Raw genomic sequence first — 20,059 nt, 5'->3', positions numbered from 1 at the left:
CCCCGCCCCCCCTCTGAGCGCCGCGCTGCCCGAAGCCCCCGCCCCCCTCTCCGAGCGCTGTGTAAGCCCCCCCGCGCCACGCCGCCCGAAATTCCTGCCCCCCTGAGCACCGTGCAAGCCCCCGCCCCCCTGAGCGCCATGCTGCCCAAAGCCCCCGCCCCCCCAAGCACCGCGCCAAGCCCCCCGCCTCCCCTCCGAGCGCCACACCGTGTAAGCCCCTGCCCCCCCAGCACCACACTGCCCAAAGCCCTGCCCCCCCGAGCGCCGCGCCGCCCAAGTGCCATGCTGCCCGAAGCCCCAGCCCCCCCTCCGAGCGCCGCACCACCCAGAGCCCCACCCCCCCGAGCGCCGCACCGCCGAAACAAAAAAAAACCCATCCAGTGCTGCCCCGACAAACCAAAAAAAAAAAACCCCGAGCACTGCCCCACCCCAAGGTGCCGCCCCAAGCACGTGCTTGGTCGGCTGGTGCCTGGAGCTGGCCCTGCCTCCATGTACTGGGTACCACCAGTAGAAACACAGTCCGGGGAGGTGGGGGACAGGGTGGCAGGGAAAGGGTATGAAAGCAAACAACAAAATTGAAATTGGTGGGGTTCTGCAGGTCCACCTGCTGAAAATACCCATGTCTCTGAAAGATCCCATTTTGAAAGGGGATGGAGGTGAAATTTGAATTGTCCACACAGACAATAGGTTCCTTCCTGGGCAGGGGGTTTGCCTCATCTCAGTCTCCTCCCTCCTTGGGTTTGTGTGTCTGGCATCACTTTGGGAGGTGGGGAGAGACATTGACACAAGGTAACGCCAAGGCTCGAGACATCAGGAATGAGAGATACGTGTCAAGGAGTGGTCCTGAGGCAGGAGAACTGCTGAATCAGAGGAGATTCTGGAACTGTGTGATGTGGACGTTCAGGGGGTCCACGTTATAGCTGATATCTCTGAGCTGAACATAGTGGGCATAACCAACTAGCCGGGACCCCTTGTCATCCAGTGCTGGTGTGCATGCATGTCCCGCTTGTTACCCTTACCAAGGCTATTACTGAGAATCCTCATGAGAAACTGTAAGTGGCAGTTCTATCAGATGAGCTGAAACCCCTGGCCAAACAGGTAGGAGCTGAGCTCATCTCTATTAGAAGTTGCTCTCTGCAAAACCTTAGAGGGTCAAACTTTCTCCCAAAAGAATAATCCCCTCCCTTCCCTGAGAACCAGTTGTACTTTTTCAGTGTCACCTGGCGCTGAGACTGACTGTTCCAGGATCTTGCAACCAAACAAAACTATAGTGTAACATCCAGAGCCACCTAGAATGCTGTGTATGCTGATATTGTGGCTACTGGGAACTTTGTAACTACAGCTCCCATAGACTTCTGACCCTCCTGCTCCAAACTTCAGCTGGAGGAGGATCTCAGTTGTAGCACTATAGCTGACAAGTTCTGATTCCATCCAGTACAGGGAAGTAGAGTACACGTACCCAGCAGCGAGTTCATTACGAGATTTGTGCCTTTCTGCTGTGCTCATGCGCTGTGAGAGCAATTGGATCTTTTACGTGGGGACTTGTACTTCAACGAAGGCCCCCTTTCCAAATTACAAGGTTTTACATTAGGATCATTTGCTTATTTGCTATCTGCTTGAGAGAATTTGTTTGGGATTGTTCTGCTATTTGTCAGAGAGGAAACCCCTTGTTTTCACAGCTCTCACCCTGCCCCGCCACACATCTCCACAGAGGGTACAGCCGACAGTGTCCTCATGGTTACAGTGTTGTTGTAGCCATGGTGGTCCCAGGATATGAGAGAGGCGAGGTGAGTTAAATAATGTATTTTATTGGACCAACTTCTGTTGGTGAAAGAGACAAACTTTCAAGCTACTAAAAGAGCGCTGTGTAGCTCAAAAGCTTGTCTCTCTCACCAACAGAAGTCGGTCCAATAAAAGATATTACCTCACTCACCTTTTCCCTCTAGTGTACTCATGGGAAGTGGGCGAAAAGAACATCTGCAAGTGTATAACTCCGTGTGGAGGCCTATGTCTTTGTGTGCGTGCTTGCATGTCTACATGCACATATCTGTGTGTGTGTGTGTGTATTGCTTTGTATCCTTCCCCAGCTGCTGTTCACATCTTCAATCCCTGTCCATCATTCATGCTTTCTGTGGGATGACTGTGTCTCCTTTATGAATATTTTGATTATCTGCACAAAATCCCTTCTCTCTCTCTCTGCGTTCACTGTGTATGGAGCTGACAGCTCCGGGGGGATAGATCAACACCGCTGCATTTCAGGAAAAGAATTATTTCACTCAATTACTCTAAAAGTATGAGAGAGAACAGAGCAGGGGGAAAGAGAGAGAGAGAGAGAAAATAATCACAACATCTCGACAGATTTACCCCATTTTGTCTGAAAATCTATCACTCCAACAAATTCCTTTGTGAAAAGTTTAGATAGAAAAGTAGACACCTGCTCTTCATGTCCTTTGGGTGGGGGGGAATGAGGTGATGGATTGTAGGGATCAATCCAGAGAGAGGGGTTACAGTGCTCAAAAGAATTGAGACAAAGCAACATGGTATTTTAATAAAGAAGTGGATTTGGTGCTGGTGAAAGGTGTGAATAGACAGCCCTGAAATCTAAAGGCCTCCATATATGACAAGTGCAGCATGTGAAGCAAGCATTTCTGGTTTTGGAGTAGATTAGGGTGACCAAATGAGAGACGTGAAATATTGGGACGTGGATGTGTGTGTGGGAGATGTGCCGGCAGAGCAAAAAAAACAAAAACAAACCCCAAGAGCTGGTGGTGGAGGAAAAAACAAACAAACAAACAAACAACAACAAAAAAGAGCCACTGGAGCATAGGAAAAATTGGTGGGGGCTGAGCACCCACCGGCAGCTCCACGCCCCGCCCCCCCGCACCAGCTCACCTCCGCTGCGCCTCCACCTCCCCTGAGATGGCTGCTGCATCCTGCTTCTCCCCCCTCCCTCCAGCCCTTGCGCCGCCATATAGCTGATTAGCGCAAGCCTGGGAAGGAGGGGTGAGGAGGAGGAATGCGACATGCTTGGGGAAGAGGCAGGGCCAGGGCGGGGATTTGGGGAGGGATCCAATGGGGCAGTGAGGGGGCAGGGCTGGGGGCGGGGCAAGGGTGGGAATTTGGAGAGAGATCCAATGGGGGGGAGGGAGGAGGCAGAGTCGGGGCGGGAGGGGTGCAAGCCCCTTCCACCTGTGCGCCGGAGGGCAAAATATCGGAACAATTCGCGTCCCGACCAACAAGTAATAATCGGGACATCTGGTCACCCTAGAGTTGATGCAGCGGAAAGGAGAAGATTTTCCTACCCCTCTCCTATGCACCTTGAAACAGCAAGAGAATGTCACTTTTTCCCCTGGCCTTGTGGTTAATGTCAAGAAGGATTCAGAAGATCTGGGTTCTATTCCTGAGTCTGCCACTGACTCAGTGGCTAACCTGAGGCCAGTCACTTTACTGCTGTGTGCCTCAGTTTCCCTTCATGTAAATTGGGAATAACAATGCTTGCCTACCTTCCAGAGGGGTCATGAGCCTAAATTCATTAACGTGTGTAAAGTGCTTTGAGGTTCTCTTACTGTAGGTGCCTTATAAGGCCCATGTTTCCTCTCTTTCCCGCTTATTAAAATAAAGGAATGTTTCCTTAATGTTTGTCTGACTGGCAGGGGTGGGTTAAAGCCAATGCATTACTCATAGCTGCTCAGTTCTCAAGGTTATTTGGGGAGAGAACTCGCTGCATAGGTTGCAAGTTTAAAAAAACACAGATCCTGTATATATCATAAAGTAAGGACTTTCCCCTTAGGAGTGACGTACAGCTGAGATGTGATCACTCCTGCTGCTCGTGGGCCCTGCCCAATGCTATAAGGATCCTTGATTAGATCCTTGCTATGGGAATCCATGGATGTGTATGCCACAGTAAGTCCAGCTGCACCAGCTGGGAAGGGAAGGTGGCTGCTGTGCTCCAGACTGTTCAGCTGCCAGTGGACTCCAGCCCGTCTCTCTCTGCAGGGGTCACCTGTGGGGTGCGTGCTATTCTGCCACCATCCCCTTGTCCATTCTTGCACAGCCCTTTCCCTTTGTGACGGTCGCCACAGGTAAGTGCCAGGCTGGGGTTATTGCAGCCTGCTGCGTTGGAGCCGGATGGCTTGTCACTGCTGCTCTCGCTCTCATTTTCATTCCAAAACTTATGGATTGAAGGGCTGAATTTTCTACCTTGGGGTTCTGGGAACTTGAGTTCTGCTCTTGCAGGGCTCCCGAGGACTCCAGCTTCACTCTCAGGACTTATACTGTTGCCAGAAACTCTTGAATAAAAATGCACCCTGTGCTGTGTAAAGCCAGTTGTCATTCATGTCCTCTGCCTCTCCAGCCTCAGTGGGGAGCACATTAGCATATTATCAATGTGTTCATGGGTTGGTTCATCAGTACCCCTTGTTTTTAACACTTTCCCCGCCAGCTGGATGGAAAAGCACGAATGCGTTGAAAGCTGTTTGCACTGCATGGAGGGCGTGAACACCCTGCCCTCTCATCACGAGCACCCCTCACTTCCTCCTGCTGGTGACCTATCTGTCGCTTAAATTGGGTCTTGGATTGTTTTAAACTCACTCTCTGTCTCTCCTGTTGCAGGATGGTGGAATATTCCCTGGACCTCCAGAACATTAACTTGTCTGCAATCCGTACTGTCCGTGTCCTGAGGCCCCTCAAAGCCATCAACCGGGTGCCTAGTAAGTCGTTCTTCCCTCTCACTGGCACCTCATTTCATCTGCACTTCAGCCTTGTCTGTGCTGTTTTTATCCATTGCTCTGCTGCTGTGTCTGGGATCTCTTCCCCCATTGATTGTCCAGCCCTGGACCTCCAGGTAGCTGGATTGACCTTGTTGCCTATAAGACAGGTATGCATGTATACTCTGTGTGGATCACCAAAACAATGGCCCCTAGAATCCAGTCCCAGCTGGTGGGCCATTGGCTCTGGCTCAAGAACTGGGAAATAGGTTTGGGATACTTAGCTGGGATACTCCAGCTCTAAGTCACCAATCTAGCCTCAGTTTGGCGGTGAGCACCGAAGAACTCAGGGACGTTGGGAGAATGGGATAGAGCCACTAGTTCCAATCCAGGTGTAGGCTAAGTTCCTGTGTATCTGAGATTCTCAGCCTAGCCCTTCATTTTGTCTCCAACCGCCCCCATCCCACCCTCCAAAAAAACCTTCTCAAAGGGCTTTGCAAAGACTGCCCGGCTGGGTTGTGAGGAGTGTGTAAGGCTACACATGGAGTCATTCTGTCTGCCGTGCCCAATTGATGACCAAAGTGCTGGAGCTGGGAGTTGGCAATAAAGCAAGAGACATGGTGAGATGTGTGGGGGGGGGATGGATGAGCAGTGAGATCCGGTGGGCGCAGGAGTGAGGGGGTTGATCTCTACTACCTTCTGCACCATTCTTCAGTTTCCTCTCATTTAAAAATACACCAGGCCAGCTCTGCGTGGGGGTGAACAACAATGCTGTATTTTATCTATTCCTTGCTGCGCACTTTCTCCTTTCCCTCTTGTCCTGGTTCCCACCTCTGCAGCTCTGTGTATATGCAGCATGTATGAGTCAGGGCTGTGAGCTCCGCTGGGGTTTGAGCTGTCAGGATGTGATGGGACGAGCCTGAACCTGGAGGCACAAGCAGCTTTCTACAGCTCCCTGGCCCAGCTAAATGGCTTCCCTGCTGGATTGGCTCAGATCTGAGAAACGGGCCCACCTTGGTGTTAATTTCACTGTGGAGGGAAGGGGGTAAGGAGGGATACCATACACAGGATCCAGCTATGTATCTGCTGTGTTCATATGACACTTCTCTCTTTCCTTCTTTTCCCTGCAGTCAATGGACACTGACTCCTGCCATGTGACAGGGGTATAATCTTTTGTAACCCTGCCCCATCTCATGTGGCAAGGACTGGGAAACAGAAACTAGCCTCTTACCTGTCACATCTTTATTACACTCCACCTCTCTTCCTTTCCCTTTTCCCTCTTCCTCTGCATCTCCTCTTTCTTAATTCAGTTCTGATAACTATAGAGCACAGTAAGGTAGACAAGGAGTGCCCGTGACACCACAGGAAGTATCCACTGTATATGGCACAGGTATCATGGTGGTTATAACAGGGGAGTGGATTTGATGGAGTGTGCCAATTTCATGCCATTGAAGTCAGTGGAGTTACACCAGCAATGGATTTGTCCCACCGTGTCTGTTTGGTTTCAGAGTAGCAGCCGTGTTAGTCTGTATCCGCAAAAAGAACAGGAGTACTTGTGGCACCTGAGAGACTAACAAATTTATTTGAGCATAAGCTTTCGTGGGCTACAGCCCACTTCATCGGATGCATGTAGCGGAAAATACAGTAGGAAGATATATATATACACAGAGAACATGAAACAATGGCTGTTACCATACACACTATAAGAAGAGTGATCAGTTAAGGTGAGCTGTTATCAGCAGGAGAGAAAAAGAACTGTTTGTAGTGGTAATGAAAATGGCCCATTTCCAGCAATTGATAAGGAGATGTAAGGAACTGTGGGGGGGAGGAAATAATGTGTCTGTTTGGTATTTCAGGTCATGCCTTGCTCAGTGAAAACAGCTGTCACGTAAGCCATTGTGACACTTTTAGCATTTCTCCCCAGGTTTTATACTGAGTTTTTCTTCCTTACCATATAATAAGAAGTCTCTTGCTTCTTCCCCCTTTAAAGCCCCCTGCTCTCACTTTTATCAGGCTATCTGCAATGACCAAGACCTCCTTAGGGCTCTCCCACTGTGGTGAGGCCAATCCCATTCCATACCTCAGTGTCTTCATTCCCTTCTCCAGAGCTGAGGGGAAGTTTATTACAGGTGAGAGCAGGCAAGAAACTAAATGAAAGAAACCCAGTTGACAGGCTGTCTCCTGAGGATGTGTGCCAAGGAAATTTTAATTATTGGGGCCCAGAACTAAAAACAAAGCTAGACAGATCAAAATGAAGCCCTGCATTCTTATCTCTCTTATACCAGTGTAAATAAGGAGTAACTCCAGCAGAATCAATGCAATTACACCTGGGGAAAACCAGTGTGAGATCAGAATCAGCCCACAAAACTAGATTCAGAGATGTTAAAGCCAGAAGGGACCATTGTGATCATCTAGTCTGATTAGGGTGACCAGATGTCCCGATTTTATAGGGACAGTCCCGATTTTTTGGTCTTTTTCTTATATAGGCTCCTATTACCCCCCACCCCATTCCGATTTTTCACATTTGCTGTCTGGTCACCCTAAGTCTGACCTCCTGCATAACACAGGCCATAGAATTTCACCCACGTATCCCTTTATAGAGCCCAATAACTTGCCATACAGCTACCTCTAGGCATTTCTTCCCCACACTGATCCCTCTTCTAAACTCTACTTCTCTCCACTATAGCAGTGTCTGTGTAGAACTAATACTGTTTTAGTTTCTATTCTGCTATCAGGCATTTATATCTCTGTCTGTCTACGACAGATATATGGTTGTATGTGCAGTAGTTCTGGATGAAGAGGCACTTTCATTATTAAATGAAAAAATAAATTTCCTTGGATAGGAAGACTGTCCTGTGGAGTGAAAACTGGCTAAAAGGCTGTAAACAAAGGCCAATGATAAATGGGAATGTGCTGAGGTGGAAGCAAGTGTCTAGTGAGGTACAGCCAATATCACCAACAGGACCTTTTGTCAGAAATCTTATTGAATGTCTTTTTAAAATTCTTCATTAATGATGTGGAAGAAGGAGCAAAGCACATTAAGGAGATTTGCAGACGATAGTAAAACTGGAGGCGTTGCAGACAGTAGACAGGACAGAGAAATAATACAAAGGGATGGAGAGAAAGTAGACACCTGGGCAGAAAGTAACAAAAGGAGAAAACTGGAGGGGGCGGGGGAAGGAAGGAGTGATCTTCAGCACACATATTCAATGTGAGGGAGGAGGACTCTGGGAGATAGCAGTGGTGAGATAGACACAGGGCCACGTTTTCAAAAGAGCTTAGTGCCACATTTAAGCAACTAAATAGGGGCCAGACTTTCAAAAGATCTCAGCACCCAATGTGAACCCAGTAGGCTGAGCTCTTTTGATAATCTGGCTATGTGTTTTGGTGCCTCCCAGAGAGCTGAGTTCTTTGGAAACTCTCTTCCCAGTCATGGGTGCTGCACGCTTCTGAAAATTCCTGCCCATGGGAGTGAGAGCAGGCAGCAAAGACAAGATGAGTTTGCAACGTGCAATGGCAGCATACAAGGTTGTTACAACGTTGGGCTTCATATGCCAAGAGTAAATCTAGACTAGAAATTAGAAGAAGATTTCCAACCATCAAAGGAGTAAGATTCTGGACCAGCCTTCCAATAGGAGTACTGAGGCAAGCAACCTAGCTAGTCTTAAAATGAGGCTTGATATATTTAAGAATGGGATTATATGATGGGGTTGCCTGCGATAGCAGGGAAGTGGACTCGATGACCCAGGAGGTCCCTTCCAGTCCTGTGTTCCTAATATTCCCTCTCTACATGGCCTTATCTAGAACATTGTTTTCAAATCATGGCACTGTACTACCAGAATATATTAGAAGGAATTCATAGAAGAGCAACCATAATGATCAGGAAGCTGGAGGGATTTGATTGATGAGGGAAGATTTTTTAAAAGCAAAATCAGTCTAGCTTGGCTAAGCGGGGATGTCTAAACAGGATGAACATGATAACAACCCATAAATCATTGATTTGTGAACTGATTTTTTGGTGTGCCGCCTGGGCTATAACTTAGAGTGATGGGATGAAATTAATAAAGAAGAAATTTAGAGTGAATAACAGGATTTAGAACTTCCTTATACTGAAATCTGGTAAGCCAAGGGAAGTGGTGGAAGCCTCGTTGGTTGTATATGACATGATAGAAGTATATGAAATAATAAATGGTACAGACAAAGTAGATCAGGAACTTCTGTTAACACAAGAACAAGGGGACATTCAATGAAATTAAAAGGAAATACTTTTTCACACAATGCACAATCAGACCATGGAATTCACTGCCCCAAGAAGTCATTGAGGCCAAAACTAAGCAAGATTCAAAAGGAGATTAGACATTTGTATGGATGTTAAGAATATCTAGAATTATCATAGTTAATGATAACAAGTTTTGGAGGAGACATTAAACTCCATGATTCAGGGTTTGAGCCAATCTCTAAACTACTAGGGAATAGAAGTTTCTTGTACCTTCATCTGAAGCATCTGGTGCTGGCAATTGTCAGAGACAGGACACTGGACTGGATGGGCCCAGGGTCAGATCCAGCCTAGCTGCTCCAGTGTAATTTTTAAATTAGACTGGACAAAATGCTAGAAGCCCAGTTTTTATAATACTGTATGTCTCACCCAGGCATTAGCATTCATGCTTCTCTCTCACATTCCTGCCTTTAGCCTTACGAGTGCTGCCTTTCAGGGTTTTGTCTGAAGGTGCATGAAACAGAAATGATAGCCTGTTGTGGTCCTATAACCATTCGAATTAATTCAGTAACAAGCTATCCAAGCTAACAAAGTGTAAAGGGGAGAAAGACCCTTCAGGTCTCTGTCAAAGGTAGTTACAATCTGCTCACGGTAGGTCTTCACATTGGGTTTGGGGTATTTTTCCACATCTTTTGGTTATTATTGTCCATTTCTGAGTCAGTGGTAGGTTGCTATGTAAAATGTCATCTCTGTCATCTCTTTTCTTCCCATCCTCTCAGGGTAATGCAGTTTTTTTTTCCTAACTGCTTTTTAATGGAAAGTCTTTAATCATTTCTGATAATTTGAGGAAATATCTCTTACTCCATCATATTTTTGACATTGGAGCACAAAATGTCTCTTCAATTCACTCTGCTGTCACATTGGTTGCACAGTCCTTTTGCACTGTACTATGTGCCTCCCAATCTCTGCCTTAAATTTATGGTCACTGATTCTTAATTTGATAAGAGTCGTCACAGACTGCACAGAGGCGAGGAAATCTGCTAATGTGAAGGTTCTGTGGAGGGATCTGTAGTAGACTGTTGCATAGCAACTTTGTTGAATAGGAAGCATATGTGTCTATTAATATATAGTGTATGAGTGTAGGAATATATTTGGGGGGGTTGCATATACATCTCTCAATATAGTACTATCTCTCATACATAATATGGCATATTATTATTTAGAGTTGTGTGGGAACAGGGTTTTCCATTTCGTGCAGAATTCTGTGATTTCAAGGTTTGTTTCAATCTGAATTGAAACAAAAACAAAAAAGTTCACATTTTCACTTGATACAAAATGTCTTCCCTCCCACCACAAAAGAAAATCATTTTTGGTCGATCAAAACATTTCATTTTGGATTGTGACATTTATACCATTTTTTAGTAACATTAAAATAAAGGAAATTTTGAAATGAAAAATCAAAACATCTGAAAATATTGAACCAGAAAGTTTTCACCGTATTGAAACTTTTTTTTTCTCAAAAAAAATTCCAAAGTGAAATTTCATTGATATATTCCTGTGGGAAGTTTCGGTTTTGATGAAATGGCATTTTCTGATGGAAAACTGTTCCACTAGAAAATTTTCCACCAGCTCTGTTGTTGTTGTTCATTTATATTGCAGAAGCTCCTAGAAGCCAACCTGGTCAGGTTCTCATTTTCAATTGCCAATCTCAAAAAGCTTTCCAAAAGTGTATTAGTTTTATCATCCTCTTGTTACAGAACGGGTGACTGAGGCACAGTGAGTCACCAGCAGAGTCAGGAATAGAACCGACATCTCCTGATTCGCAGTCCTATGTTCAGCCCACTAGACCAAAACAATAATATAAACATAATTTAAAGCAGCTGAACCCTGGGATGGCAAGAACAAAGCAGTTCAATATTTACTTGTCTGCCTTAAATCTGTATTCCACACCCAGATGTTTGGTGTCATATCAGTGCCTAGGACAGAGAGATTTATATGGATGTAAACCCCACTTGCAGCACCCGTGGAGAAATGATGGCTTTTGACTTCTCTCCAGTGTGTTTTTGAGGAACTAATTTAAATGGAGAGTGTATGTGAAATTAGCTTCTGATAGGGAGCTGTATTAGGCTGTGGAACAGTCTGTCTTAAACTAACTAGACAAAAGCCTGTTTCCCTGCGGGAAACAGTCCTGCCATGTCTTGGGGATCTAATAGGTCTTTTCCATCTCTAACTTTTAAAATTCCATTATAAGCCCCTTGTTTCAGATACTATTAACTTTCTGAAAAAAATTATTCTTATTTGTCTTCTGACCAAAGGCGACTTAGTTTTGGAAAATGTAAAATTCCATTTGACTATTTTTGAACTGTATTTTCTTATTTCAGATGGGGTTTTTGTGCACAGATAACTCAAAGCCAGATTCCCTCCCCCCCAAATTTCAAATTTGCCATGCATTAAGTTTTCTGTTGTTGTTAATAAATGTTTGCGGAGCACCATATGTGCACATGTCCCCCCTTCCCCACAAAAAGTAACAATACCTGGCAATTGCACAGCACTTTTCAGCAGTAGATCTTAAAGCAAAAAAAAAAAAAAAAAAAAAGGGCAAGGCAAAGGAGTTTACAATCTAAGCCTATGTCTACACTGCAGATCTTACAGTGGCACTGCTACCACTGCAGCGGCACCGCTGTAAGGTCTCCCGTGTAGCTGCTCTATGCCAGCGGGAGAGAGCTGTCCTGCCAGCATAATTAAACCACCCCCAATGAGCAGAGGTAGCTATGTCACCTGTTTTTTCACACCCCTGACCAACAAAAGTTTTGCTGACAAGAGTGCTAGAGGAGACATAGCCTAAGGGTATGTCTACACTACGAAATTAGGTTGATTTAATAGAAGTCGATTTTTTAGAAATCGATTTGATACAGTCGATTGCGTGTGTCCCCACTAAGCGCATTAAGTCGGCGGTGTGCGTCCACAGTACCGAGTCTAGCGTCGACTTCCGGAGCGTTGCACTGTGGTAGCTATCCCACAGTTCCCGCAGTCTCTGCTGCCCGTTGGAATTCTGGGTTGAGCTCCCAATGCCTGAGGGGGCAAAAACAGTGTCACGGGTAGTTCTGGGTACATGCCTGTAATATCATGCCAGCTGGAGGCTTCTGCCTCAGGCTGCTCTCCCAGTCGGTAGCACCGCACGGTCGCACTTACCCCAGCCTACCCCTTGCTCCCCTTGGCTCATAAAGCCTGGACAGTAGTAAGGAGCAGTTCAACTATAGGCCGAGCAAGTGCAGAATGGTGGTAGAATGTGCCTTTGAACGTTTAAAAGCTCGCTGGCGCAGTTTACTTACTCGGTTAGACCTCAGCAAAACCAATATTCCCATCGTTATTACTGCTTGCTGTGTGCTCCACAATATCTGTGAAAGTAAGGGGGAGACATTTATGGCAGGATGGGAGGTTGAGGCAAATCGTCTGGCCGCTGATTATACGCAGCCAGACACCAGGGCAGTTAGAAGAGCACAGCAGGGCGCGCTGTGCATCAGAGAAGCTTTGACAACCAGTGTCATGACTGGCCAGGCTACGGTGTGAAAGTTCTGTTTGTTTCTCCTTGATGATAACACGCCCTCTTGGTTCATTCTGCTTCCCTGTAAGCCAACCGCCCTCCCCTCCCCACTTTGATCTCCACTTGCAGAGGCAATAAAGTCATTGTTGTTTCAAATTCATGCATTCTTTATTAATTCATCACACAAATGGGGGACTAACTGCCAAGCTAGCCCTGGAGGGGTGGGGGGAGGAGGGAAGCAAAGGGGTGGAGTAGTTGTAGGGGCAGCCCCTAGAATGGCATGCAGCTCATCATAGAAGTGGGGCTCTGACCCAGAGCGGCCATTTGCCTCTCTGGTTCTTCTGTAGGCTTCATGCGGCACTGCTGCAGATCCCTGTTATAACCTCTTACCTTCATGCCCTTGGAGATTTTTTCAAATATTCTGGCATTTTGTCTTTTGGAACGGAGTTCAGATAGCACAGATTCGTCTCCCCATACAGCGATCAGATGCAGTACCTCCCGTTTGGTCCATGCTGGAGCTTTTTTGCGATTCTGGGACTCCATGGTCACCTGTGCTGATGAGCTCTGCATGGTCACCTGTGATGATCAGCTCACTACGCTGGCCAAACAGGAAATGAAATTCAAAAGTTTGCAGGGCTTTTCCTGTCTACCTGGCTAGTGCATCCGAGTTTAGAGAAGCTGTCCAGAGTGGTCATTATAGAGCACTCTGGGATAGCTCCTGGAGGCCAATACCATCGAATTGTGTCCACGCTACCCCAAGCGCTAATCCCCCCGTCGGGGAGGAGTACAGAAATCGATTTTAAGAGCCCTTTAAGTCGACAAAAATGGCTTCATCGTGTGGATGGGGTGCAGAGTTAAATCGATCTAATGCTGCTAAATTCGACCTAAACTCGTAGTGTAGACCAGGGCTAAGGACAAGATTATCAATTGCCCTCTGTGCCCAGGCAGTAAAGGTAAGGAGCATAAGACCCCTCCTTATTCCTCTGCATGGGCTACCTGCATTGCCAGTCCATAAGCAGGGGAGACAGCAGACTCTGTGGAGTTGTGATTCTGTGCCCCAGGAAGGTGGGCAGGGAATGGGTGAAGAGGAGTGAGGAATAGGCAGAGCCTTGGCTTTATCCCCCAACATGCTGGCCAGTGGAGCTGAGCCAAAGCAGACGGGGATGAAATCTGTGCCTGCTGTAGGCCAGTAGAAGATGGCCTTCCTTTGAGAGCTAAGGGAGATCACGAAAGGAGTTGTAACTCAAAGCCATGGTTCCTTCCATAGAATCCTCCTGGGTAAGACAGCCGTTTGTCACCCCTTTCTGTGGCTAAGGAGCAATGCCTTAAGGTAGCCCTAAGTCAGACAAGCATGTACAGCCTGCAGAAGAGCAATAGAAAGAGAAGATGGAGGGTGAACAGGGCAGCATAGAATTCAATGCTGGCAAGTGACATGAAAGAGATGGGTCTGAAGCAGGGAGAAAAGTGGATATGGTTGATAAACAAGAAGTGAGAGGCCATTCCTGCCCTAAATGTGGTGTGAAGAAAGATGCGACATTGATCTTGGAAGAAGAGTGGGAGGAAGGGGAAATACTGGAGGTGAGAATTGGGAGGAGAGGGAAATGTCAGCAAGTGTCAGTAGGAAAAAGTTCATTTACAATCGAATAATTAAGTGAGAAGTGTTTGGAAATCAGTATTTAATACTACCTCATTAATCAATTTACCAAGGTCTAGAGTTCTAGACATGCATAGGGATATCTAGAAATAATCCTGGTGCTGTTGTATATATACATTCAAATAAAAATGTAATGCTCTGGCCTTTATTTAAATGAATGATCCATCAAAATAATTTTTTTAAACAAAAATTAAATTAAATTAAGTTAAATTAAACTGATGTCAATGCAGCATCATGGCAGAGATTTTAGATCCATGAGAGTCAGGGAATTCCAAAGTTAAACTTTCTACAGTATTGTGAACGCTACCACGTTGCACATGTGGGGACAAATTTTCAAAAGAGCTCTGCTCCCTTTCAGGCTCATAAACAGGCCAGTGAGAAGGTGTACAGGCGCTCCAGCATGTCGGGGTTTACTGGGTTCCTGCCTGTAAGATCGCCAATTTGGGCAGGGCTATGAAAGGAAAAGAGAAGGATGTGACCTCTCTCCTCCCAGCTGGCTGAAGTTGGAAAGACCTCAGTTAGTTATTACCCGGTAGTTTGAGTTGATTTGTTCTGGTTGCAGTATTGCCAAACCCAAGCATTCAAAAGTCATGTCCCAAAAATCATGAGATTGGCTTAGAAATCATGAAAGTTTTTTTTTTTAAAAAGTGGTGTTCTTTTTATTTATCATATGGTTTTTGAACCTTTCGATCTGGGTCTTGTTTTTAATCTTTTCTCTGCAACCATGAGGGACAGAAGCTTTTATTTCTTTTAAATGAAAGCTGGGATTGTCCTGTATTCACAAGCCGCAGGAGCTGGGGCTTTACGCCAGATATCACGAGACTTGCAATAACACCTCCAGAGTCAGAAACACTGTGGTGTCGGGTTTTGGTTTTGGAAATAAAGCAAGCCCTGAAGGAAGGGATCTGAAAGGGCCTCAGTTGAGCTTCCTTTTTCCTTTTAAAGCCCTGACCAAATCGGCCGCGTGACAGGCAGGATTTTCCAAAGTGCTCAGAACCCAGCAGCTTCCATTATGACACTTATGGCCAGATCTTCGAAAAAGCCAAGTAACTGACAGGCTGAGCTCTCTTGAAAATCTGGCTGCTTATTTTGCACCCTGCATGGGAGCTGAGATGTCTGGAAAAATCTGGCACCATAGAGTGGTGGATACCATGGCGATATGTGTAATAATGCCACTATAGTATGGTGTAAAAATAACGCAATATACAGTAATGCAAGTTACTGTGTATGTATGGGTGGGCCAAGCTACAACCATAACCTTGAATTTCTTGATTTTTGTGCATTTAGGGCCCGGTTTTCCTGTCACTCAAGATATGTTTACCCACTTTGCCATAGTGAGCTTGCATAACCCTAGCAATGAAGCCATAGCAGCTCAAGTACATACCCCGAGTTCTAGGCATGGCTTGTGAAGCCCATGCTGCAACCTGTGCTGCTGAGGCTTCACTGCTATTGTTATTCAAATTGGCTAGATAAAAGCTAGCATAGGTCTGTTGCAGTCACACCTTTGGCTGCAGTGTAAACATATGCTCAGTTTCATACCAGAGTAACTTGGTTGCCTCCGATAGAATTACACCTGATTCATACCGATAATAATGAGAGAATCAGCCCCTTTAAATCTTAACCAGAGAGTTGCATTTACACAGTTTTATGTCATATTTTGTATTGTTCTTTATTACATGTCCAACCCCATAGCTGTGTATGGCACTTTACAGGCAAATGGAAAGGACAGCTCCCTGCCCTGAGGAGTTTACAATCTAACCAAACACCGCCTGCAAACACTTAGTCCACACTGCAATAAAAGACCTGCAGCACAGCCATGGCTGGCCTAGGTCAGTGACTCAGGCTCATGAGACCCAGGCTATGGGGCTACATCACTGAAGCGTAGACGCTCCAGCTAGAGCCCGGGCTCTGAGATCTCACGCAGGGGGAGAGTCTCAGAGCCCAAGCTCCAGCCCAAGCTCTTACGTCTACACTACAATTTTTAGCAGTGACTGGCATCTCTGTTGTGCATGTTTTTATTGTGAATATAAAACAAAACTGGGGGTAAGTGTCATGCTGAGATAAGTGATGGCTTGAATTGCTGAAGGCTCATAGCTTGGTCCTGTTCCTTTCTTGCACGACATATAACATTATCTCAGAATGACTTTGGTTTATTGCTTAATTGGCAGCCCTACTAATTTTTAGCCCCACAGCCTGGGACCCACAAGCCAGAGTCAGCTGACTCTGTGCCATGGGTTTTTTTATCACAGTGTAGACGTACCTTTACACACATGAAGCCTGATCCAAAGCTCATTGGAGTCAATGCAAAGACTCCTCTTGACTTCAGTGGGCTTCGGAATAGGCCCATGCTTAAGTCTGTGTACATGAGTAGTCCCACTGATTCAAGTCAGTCATGTGTGTTAGTGTTTGCAGAATCGGGACATCAGGGTGTGTCTGCCCATGGAGCGGGGGGTATGATTCCCAGCTCGAGGAGACACTCACGCCAGCTCTCCTCGAGCTAGTGCCCTAACAGCAGAGTGTAGCTGTGGCAGTGTGAGCGGCAGGAGATCTGCTAACCACCCGGAGTATGTGCCTAGGGTCTCAGATGGACACGTACTTGTGGTGGCTAGCCCAGCCTCAGGTTTTTGTTTTTCGATCCTCATTGGAATGAAACCAAACTGTGACATATCAAACTCCTCGGCTAAATGGAATTAGCTTTTTCTGCCCAGCTCCAGTCCAGACCATTTGTGCTTATTAAAGATTGCATGGCCTTCTTTTAGAAGAAAGACTGCCTGACCCAGTGCCCCAACCCCTGGCAATTGAAGTGATTCTGTTTGCCTTCTCCTCCTCAAAGGATTCCATCATTTCAATTTAGATACAGTTTTCTTCACTTCCTGTCCTAAACCACTGTGCACTTTAGCTGTGAATGGTTTCACCCAGAGGTTGCTGCTTTTTGGCAGAAAACAAAGTGATTCATGTGTCTAAAGATTGGATGGCCAGTTAGTAAAAATTTCGAAGTGCTCTGGGATGCATTTGGATGAGAGGTGCTGTGTAAATATAAGTTCATTATCATTATACTTTCAGTTCTTGGCCTTCCCCTGCTCCGCTATGCTGCCTGTATTACTCAAAGCCAGAGTCTCTGCAATCTGCCCCTTGCAGAACACCGACCAACAACACTTCACCCGACCGAATCCTCATGCTGCACTATGCTGCCAGTCACCTTCACAGCCCAGGCAGCCTCTGAGAGCTAGCACCTGTTAATGCAGAGCGAGAACTGGGCGGGTCTATGCTGACTTGGCATATTAATGTTGTCCCCAGAATCGGTGCCAGCACTCACCAGCACTTTGGCCTTGGCCAAGTGAAGCATTCCCACCGTGCTCCCGACCCTCCTGCCCTGTGGTGGGTGTGTCTGAGGACTGGGCTATGCGCAGCCACCTCCTCATGCTCCAGCTGTCTAGCGAGGCTTGTGTGGCCTTCTTGTTCCTGTGCACCCCATCAGAAATGGAGAGGGTGTGGTAACTTGTGTGGCTGAAATTGCTGGAGAGAGAAGCACTGTGGGGGCAGTGGAGGCCAACACAGAGAGAGGTGAAAAACAAAAACCAAGACCCAGTTGCGTCCCCTGGGGATATCATACCACTTCCTCAGGGATGGCCCCGTTCCTTTCCCTGATTTAAATCCATGCCCAGTGGGCAACTTCCCCTGGCTGGCTGGCGCCCTATGGAATGGGGTCCTGCCCAGTTGCCTTTAGGGCCCAACTCTGGCTCCCCACAATGGTGCTGTAGCCTGTCAGAAGAAGGCACGGGCGTACCAGGGAGCAGTGAAGGAAAGAAGGAGAAAGACCAAAGGGCTCCTGAACAGGAAACTGGTGGTTTGCGAGAAACGGTGGAGATTCAGAGAGGAGGGTCACCAGAGTAATCAAGTGGGGGTGCAGGTTGGCAGAAGGCAGGGGGTGGAGAGGGATCAGTATATATATGAAGGCAGTGGGGAGAGGGCAGGATGTTAATGGAGAGGAAGCTGATGCTCAGAGGGAGCGTACAGCACCAACTCTTCTTTTTGTAGTGCCTTATCACTGGGGAATCTGGATACCTTGCCTCAGGAGACCATTGTGATGGAGAGGAAAGCATAAGGGTTATCAGGGCAACGGTTACCATTTGGGCTATGAGAGGACACTGGAGCATCGTACAGAATGAGTTTTCAAAGGTCTCAGGAAGCAGACTCTTTGGGGTATTCCTCCCCAGCTGCTTCCTGGCCTCTTCGCTTAATTTTTTCCTGCCAGTCTCTCTCCCCGTGTACTTTTCTCTCACTGTGTTTTTTTCTCATTCTCATTCTCTCTCTCTCTCTCTTTCTTTCTCTCACCAGGTCTGTGCCTCCCTCTCTCTCCTTGTCTGACTCTCCCTCCCTCTCATCCGTTGTCTTTCCCCCCATCTCCATTTGTCCTTTTCCATTGGCAGAGCAGAAGCCACACTGGCTCACAGCAAGGACTGAATATGAAAGGGACAATGACCTTTTCTAAGGCAGCCTTTGAAAACAGCCGTTCCCTGAGAAGAGAAAGGAAGAGGGGCTGGGCAGTCCAGAGAAAAAGGGGGAAGGGAGGGCATTAATGAACAACACTCAGCAACCAAACAGGCTTCCAGGGCATCAAATATGAAAAGGTTTGCTCTTCAAGGGGAAGAAAAGCAAGAAGCATGAAATATTCATGAGTGCCAGGTGTGGGCTATGAAAGGCGTCTCACCCTCCCCACTCACCCTCTCAGGAGGACTGGGGGGACACACAAGGCTGTGTCTGCTGCAGGCAACCAAGGGAGGATTCTAGCTGGCTGTTTTCCCCCAGAAGACAGAGCCTGTGAAATGTTAGATAATAGTCCTCTACCACTCACCCATGCACACACCCCTGCGTGCACACAAAAGGGGAGAATGGAAGAGCATGCCTGGCAAGTATTAGCCATCTGAGGCTACTCTCAGGGGGGTGTCCCCAGGACTCAGACTATGGGCAGAATGGAAACATCTCACTGACGCCAACATGGCAGTGCTTCGTCAAACCAGGCAGGACACCCTGCCATGAGAGCGGGTGGAGGGGAGAGACAGTTACAAGAGAAGGAACCTTTTAAGAAAACAAAACCAAAATCCACTGACAAAAGCCAATATTTTGGGAAAGTAGCTGAATTCTCTCTTGGATTTGGACAGAGCAACTCTGCTCCTTGCTCTGGAGGAGCCTCAGGGCCCTTTCTGACAAGCTTCTGTCAACTTCAGAGAGTCCATGGTTCCCTCCAGACAGTTCCTGTCAGCCCCAATTAGCTTGGCCGTCACAGCTGAAACCTTCCTGAGCGGAAACACCTGGCATGTGCCAACCCTTGGGAAAGCAGAACCACGGTGAGCGATCCAGAAAGAACAAAGCAGGGGGCGTATGCTGCAACTTGCATGCTAAGCTAACAGAGTATGTGCAGAAGAGACCACCTACCCTTTAAAAACAAGCGACTAAAGCCCAATACATTTCTTTTCATGGCCCTCAACACTCCAGTACCAAAACTGATGGAGGACACTGAACTGGTGGGAAAATTCTATTCCACTCAGGTTATTATACCTTTCCCCATCACCGTGGTAGCTGGGCACCTTCTAGGAGTGCATTAATGGACATGACTAGCATCTGTTATATCAAAAGGAGAAGCAAGATTTGAGGCAATGAAGCCTTCCGTTTGTTCAGTTTCCACTGGTTCAAACAAACCAGGCAGAAGAGAGTATAATTTTCAGTACTCATCTTAACAGCATGATGGGCCAAACTACTGGTTTGGATTTTTGTGGAAGCCAAAGCAATTATCTTCCCCATCAGCATTTGGGACACAATGATCTGCAGGGGCACTGGGATACATAATTTTGCTGAGTCCAATAGCCACTGCAGAATCTGAAGCATAATTCTGTCCCTCATCTAGGCAATGTGCCCCAACGGAATATGCCCAAGTGTTC

The 20,059-nt window shown here is 46.8% G+C and overlaps 1 protein-coding gene across 10 annotated transcripts in view; it reads left to right on the top strand.

Moving 5' to 3' along the window:
- CACNA1I (calcium voltage-gated channel subunit alpha1 I) overlaps positions 1-20,059 on the top strand; it is a 126,950-nt gene that overhangs the window by 32,131 nt on the left and 74,760 nt on the right. For all 10 annotated transcript variants that reach the window (XM_044985144.1, XM_044985137.1, XM_044985153.1 and 7 more), the window contains one exon: positions 4,612-4,709. In XM_044985144.1, the coding sequence (XP_044841079.1) occupies positions 4,612-4,709 (98 nt within the window). Of the gene's footprint in view, positions 1-4,611; positions 4,710-20,059 lie in introns of those variants that run through there.

Source organism: Mauremys mutica, chromosome 1, assembly GCF_020497125.1.
Source record: "Mauremys mutica isolate MM-2020 ecotype Southern chromosome 1, ASM2049712v1, whole genome shotgun sequence".
In the NCBI taxonomy this organism is placed as follows: Eukaryota; Metazoa; Chordata; order Testudines; family Geoemydidae; genus Mauremys; species Mauremys mutica.
The sequence above is the reverse complement of the archived record's forward strand: the minus strand, read 5'-3'. Positions and strand labels throughout refer to the sequence as shown.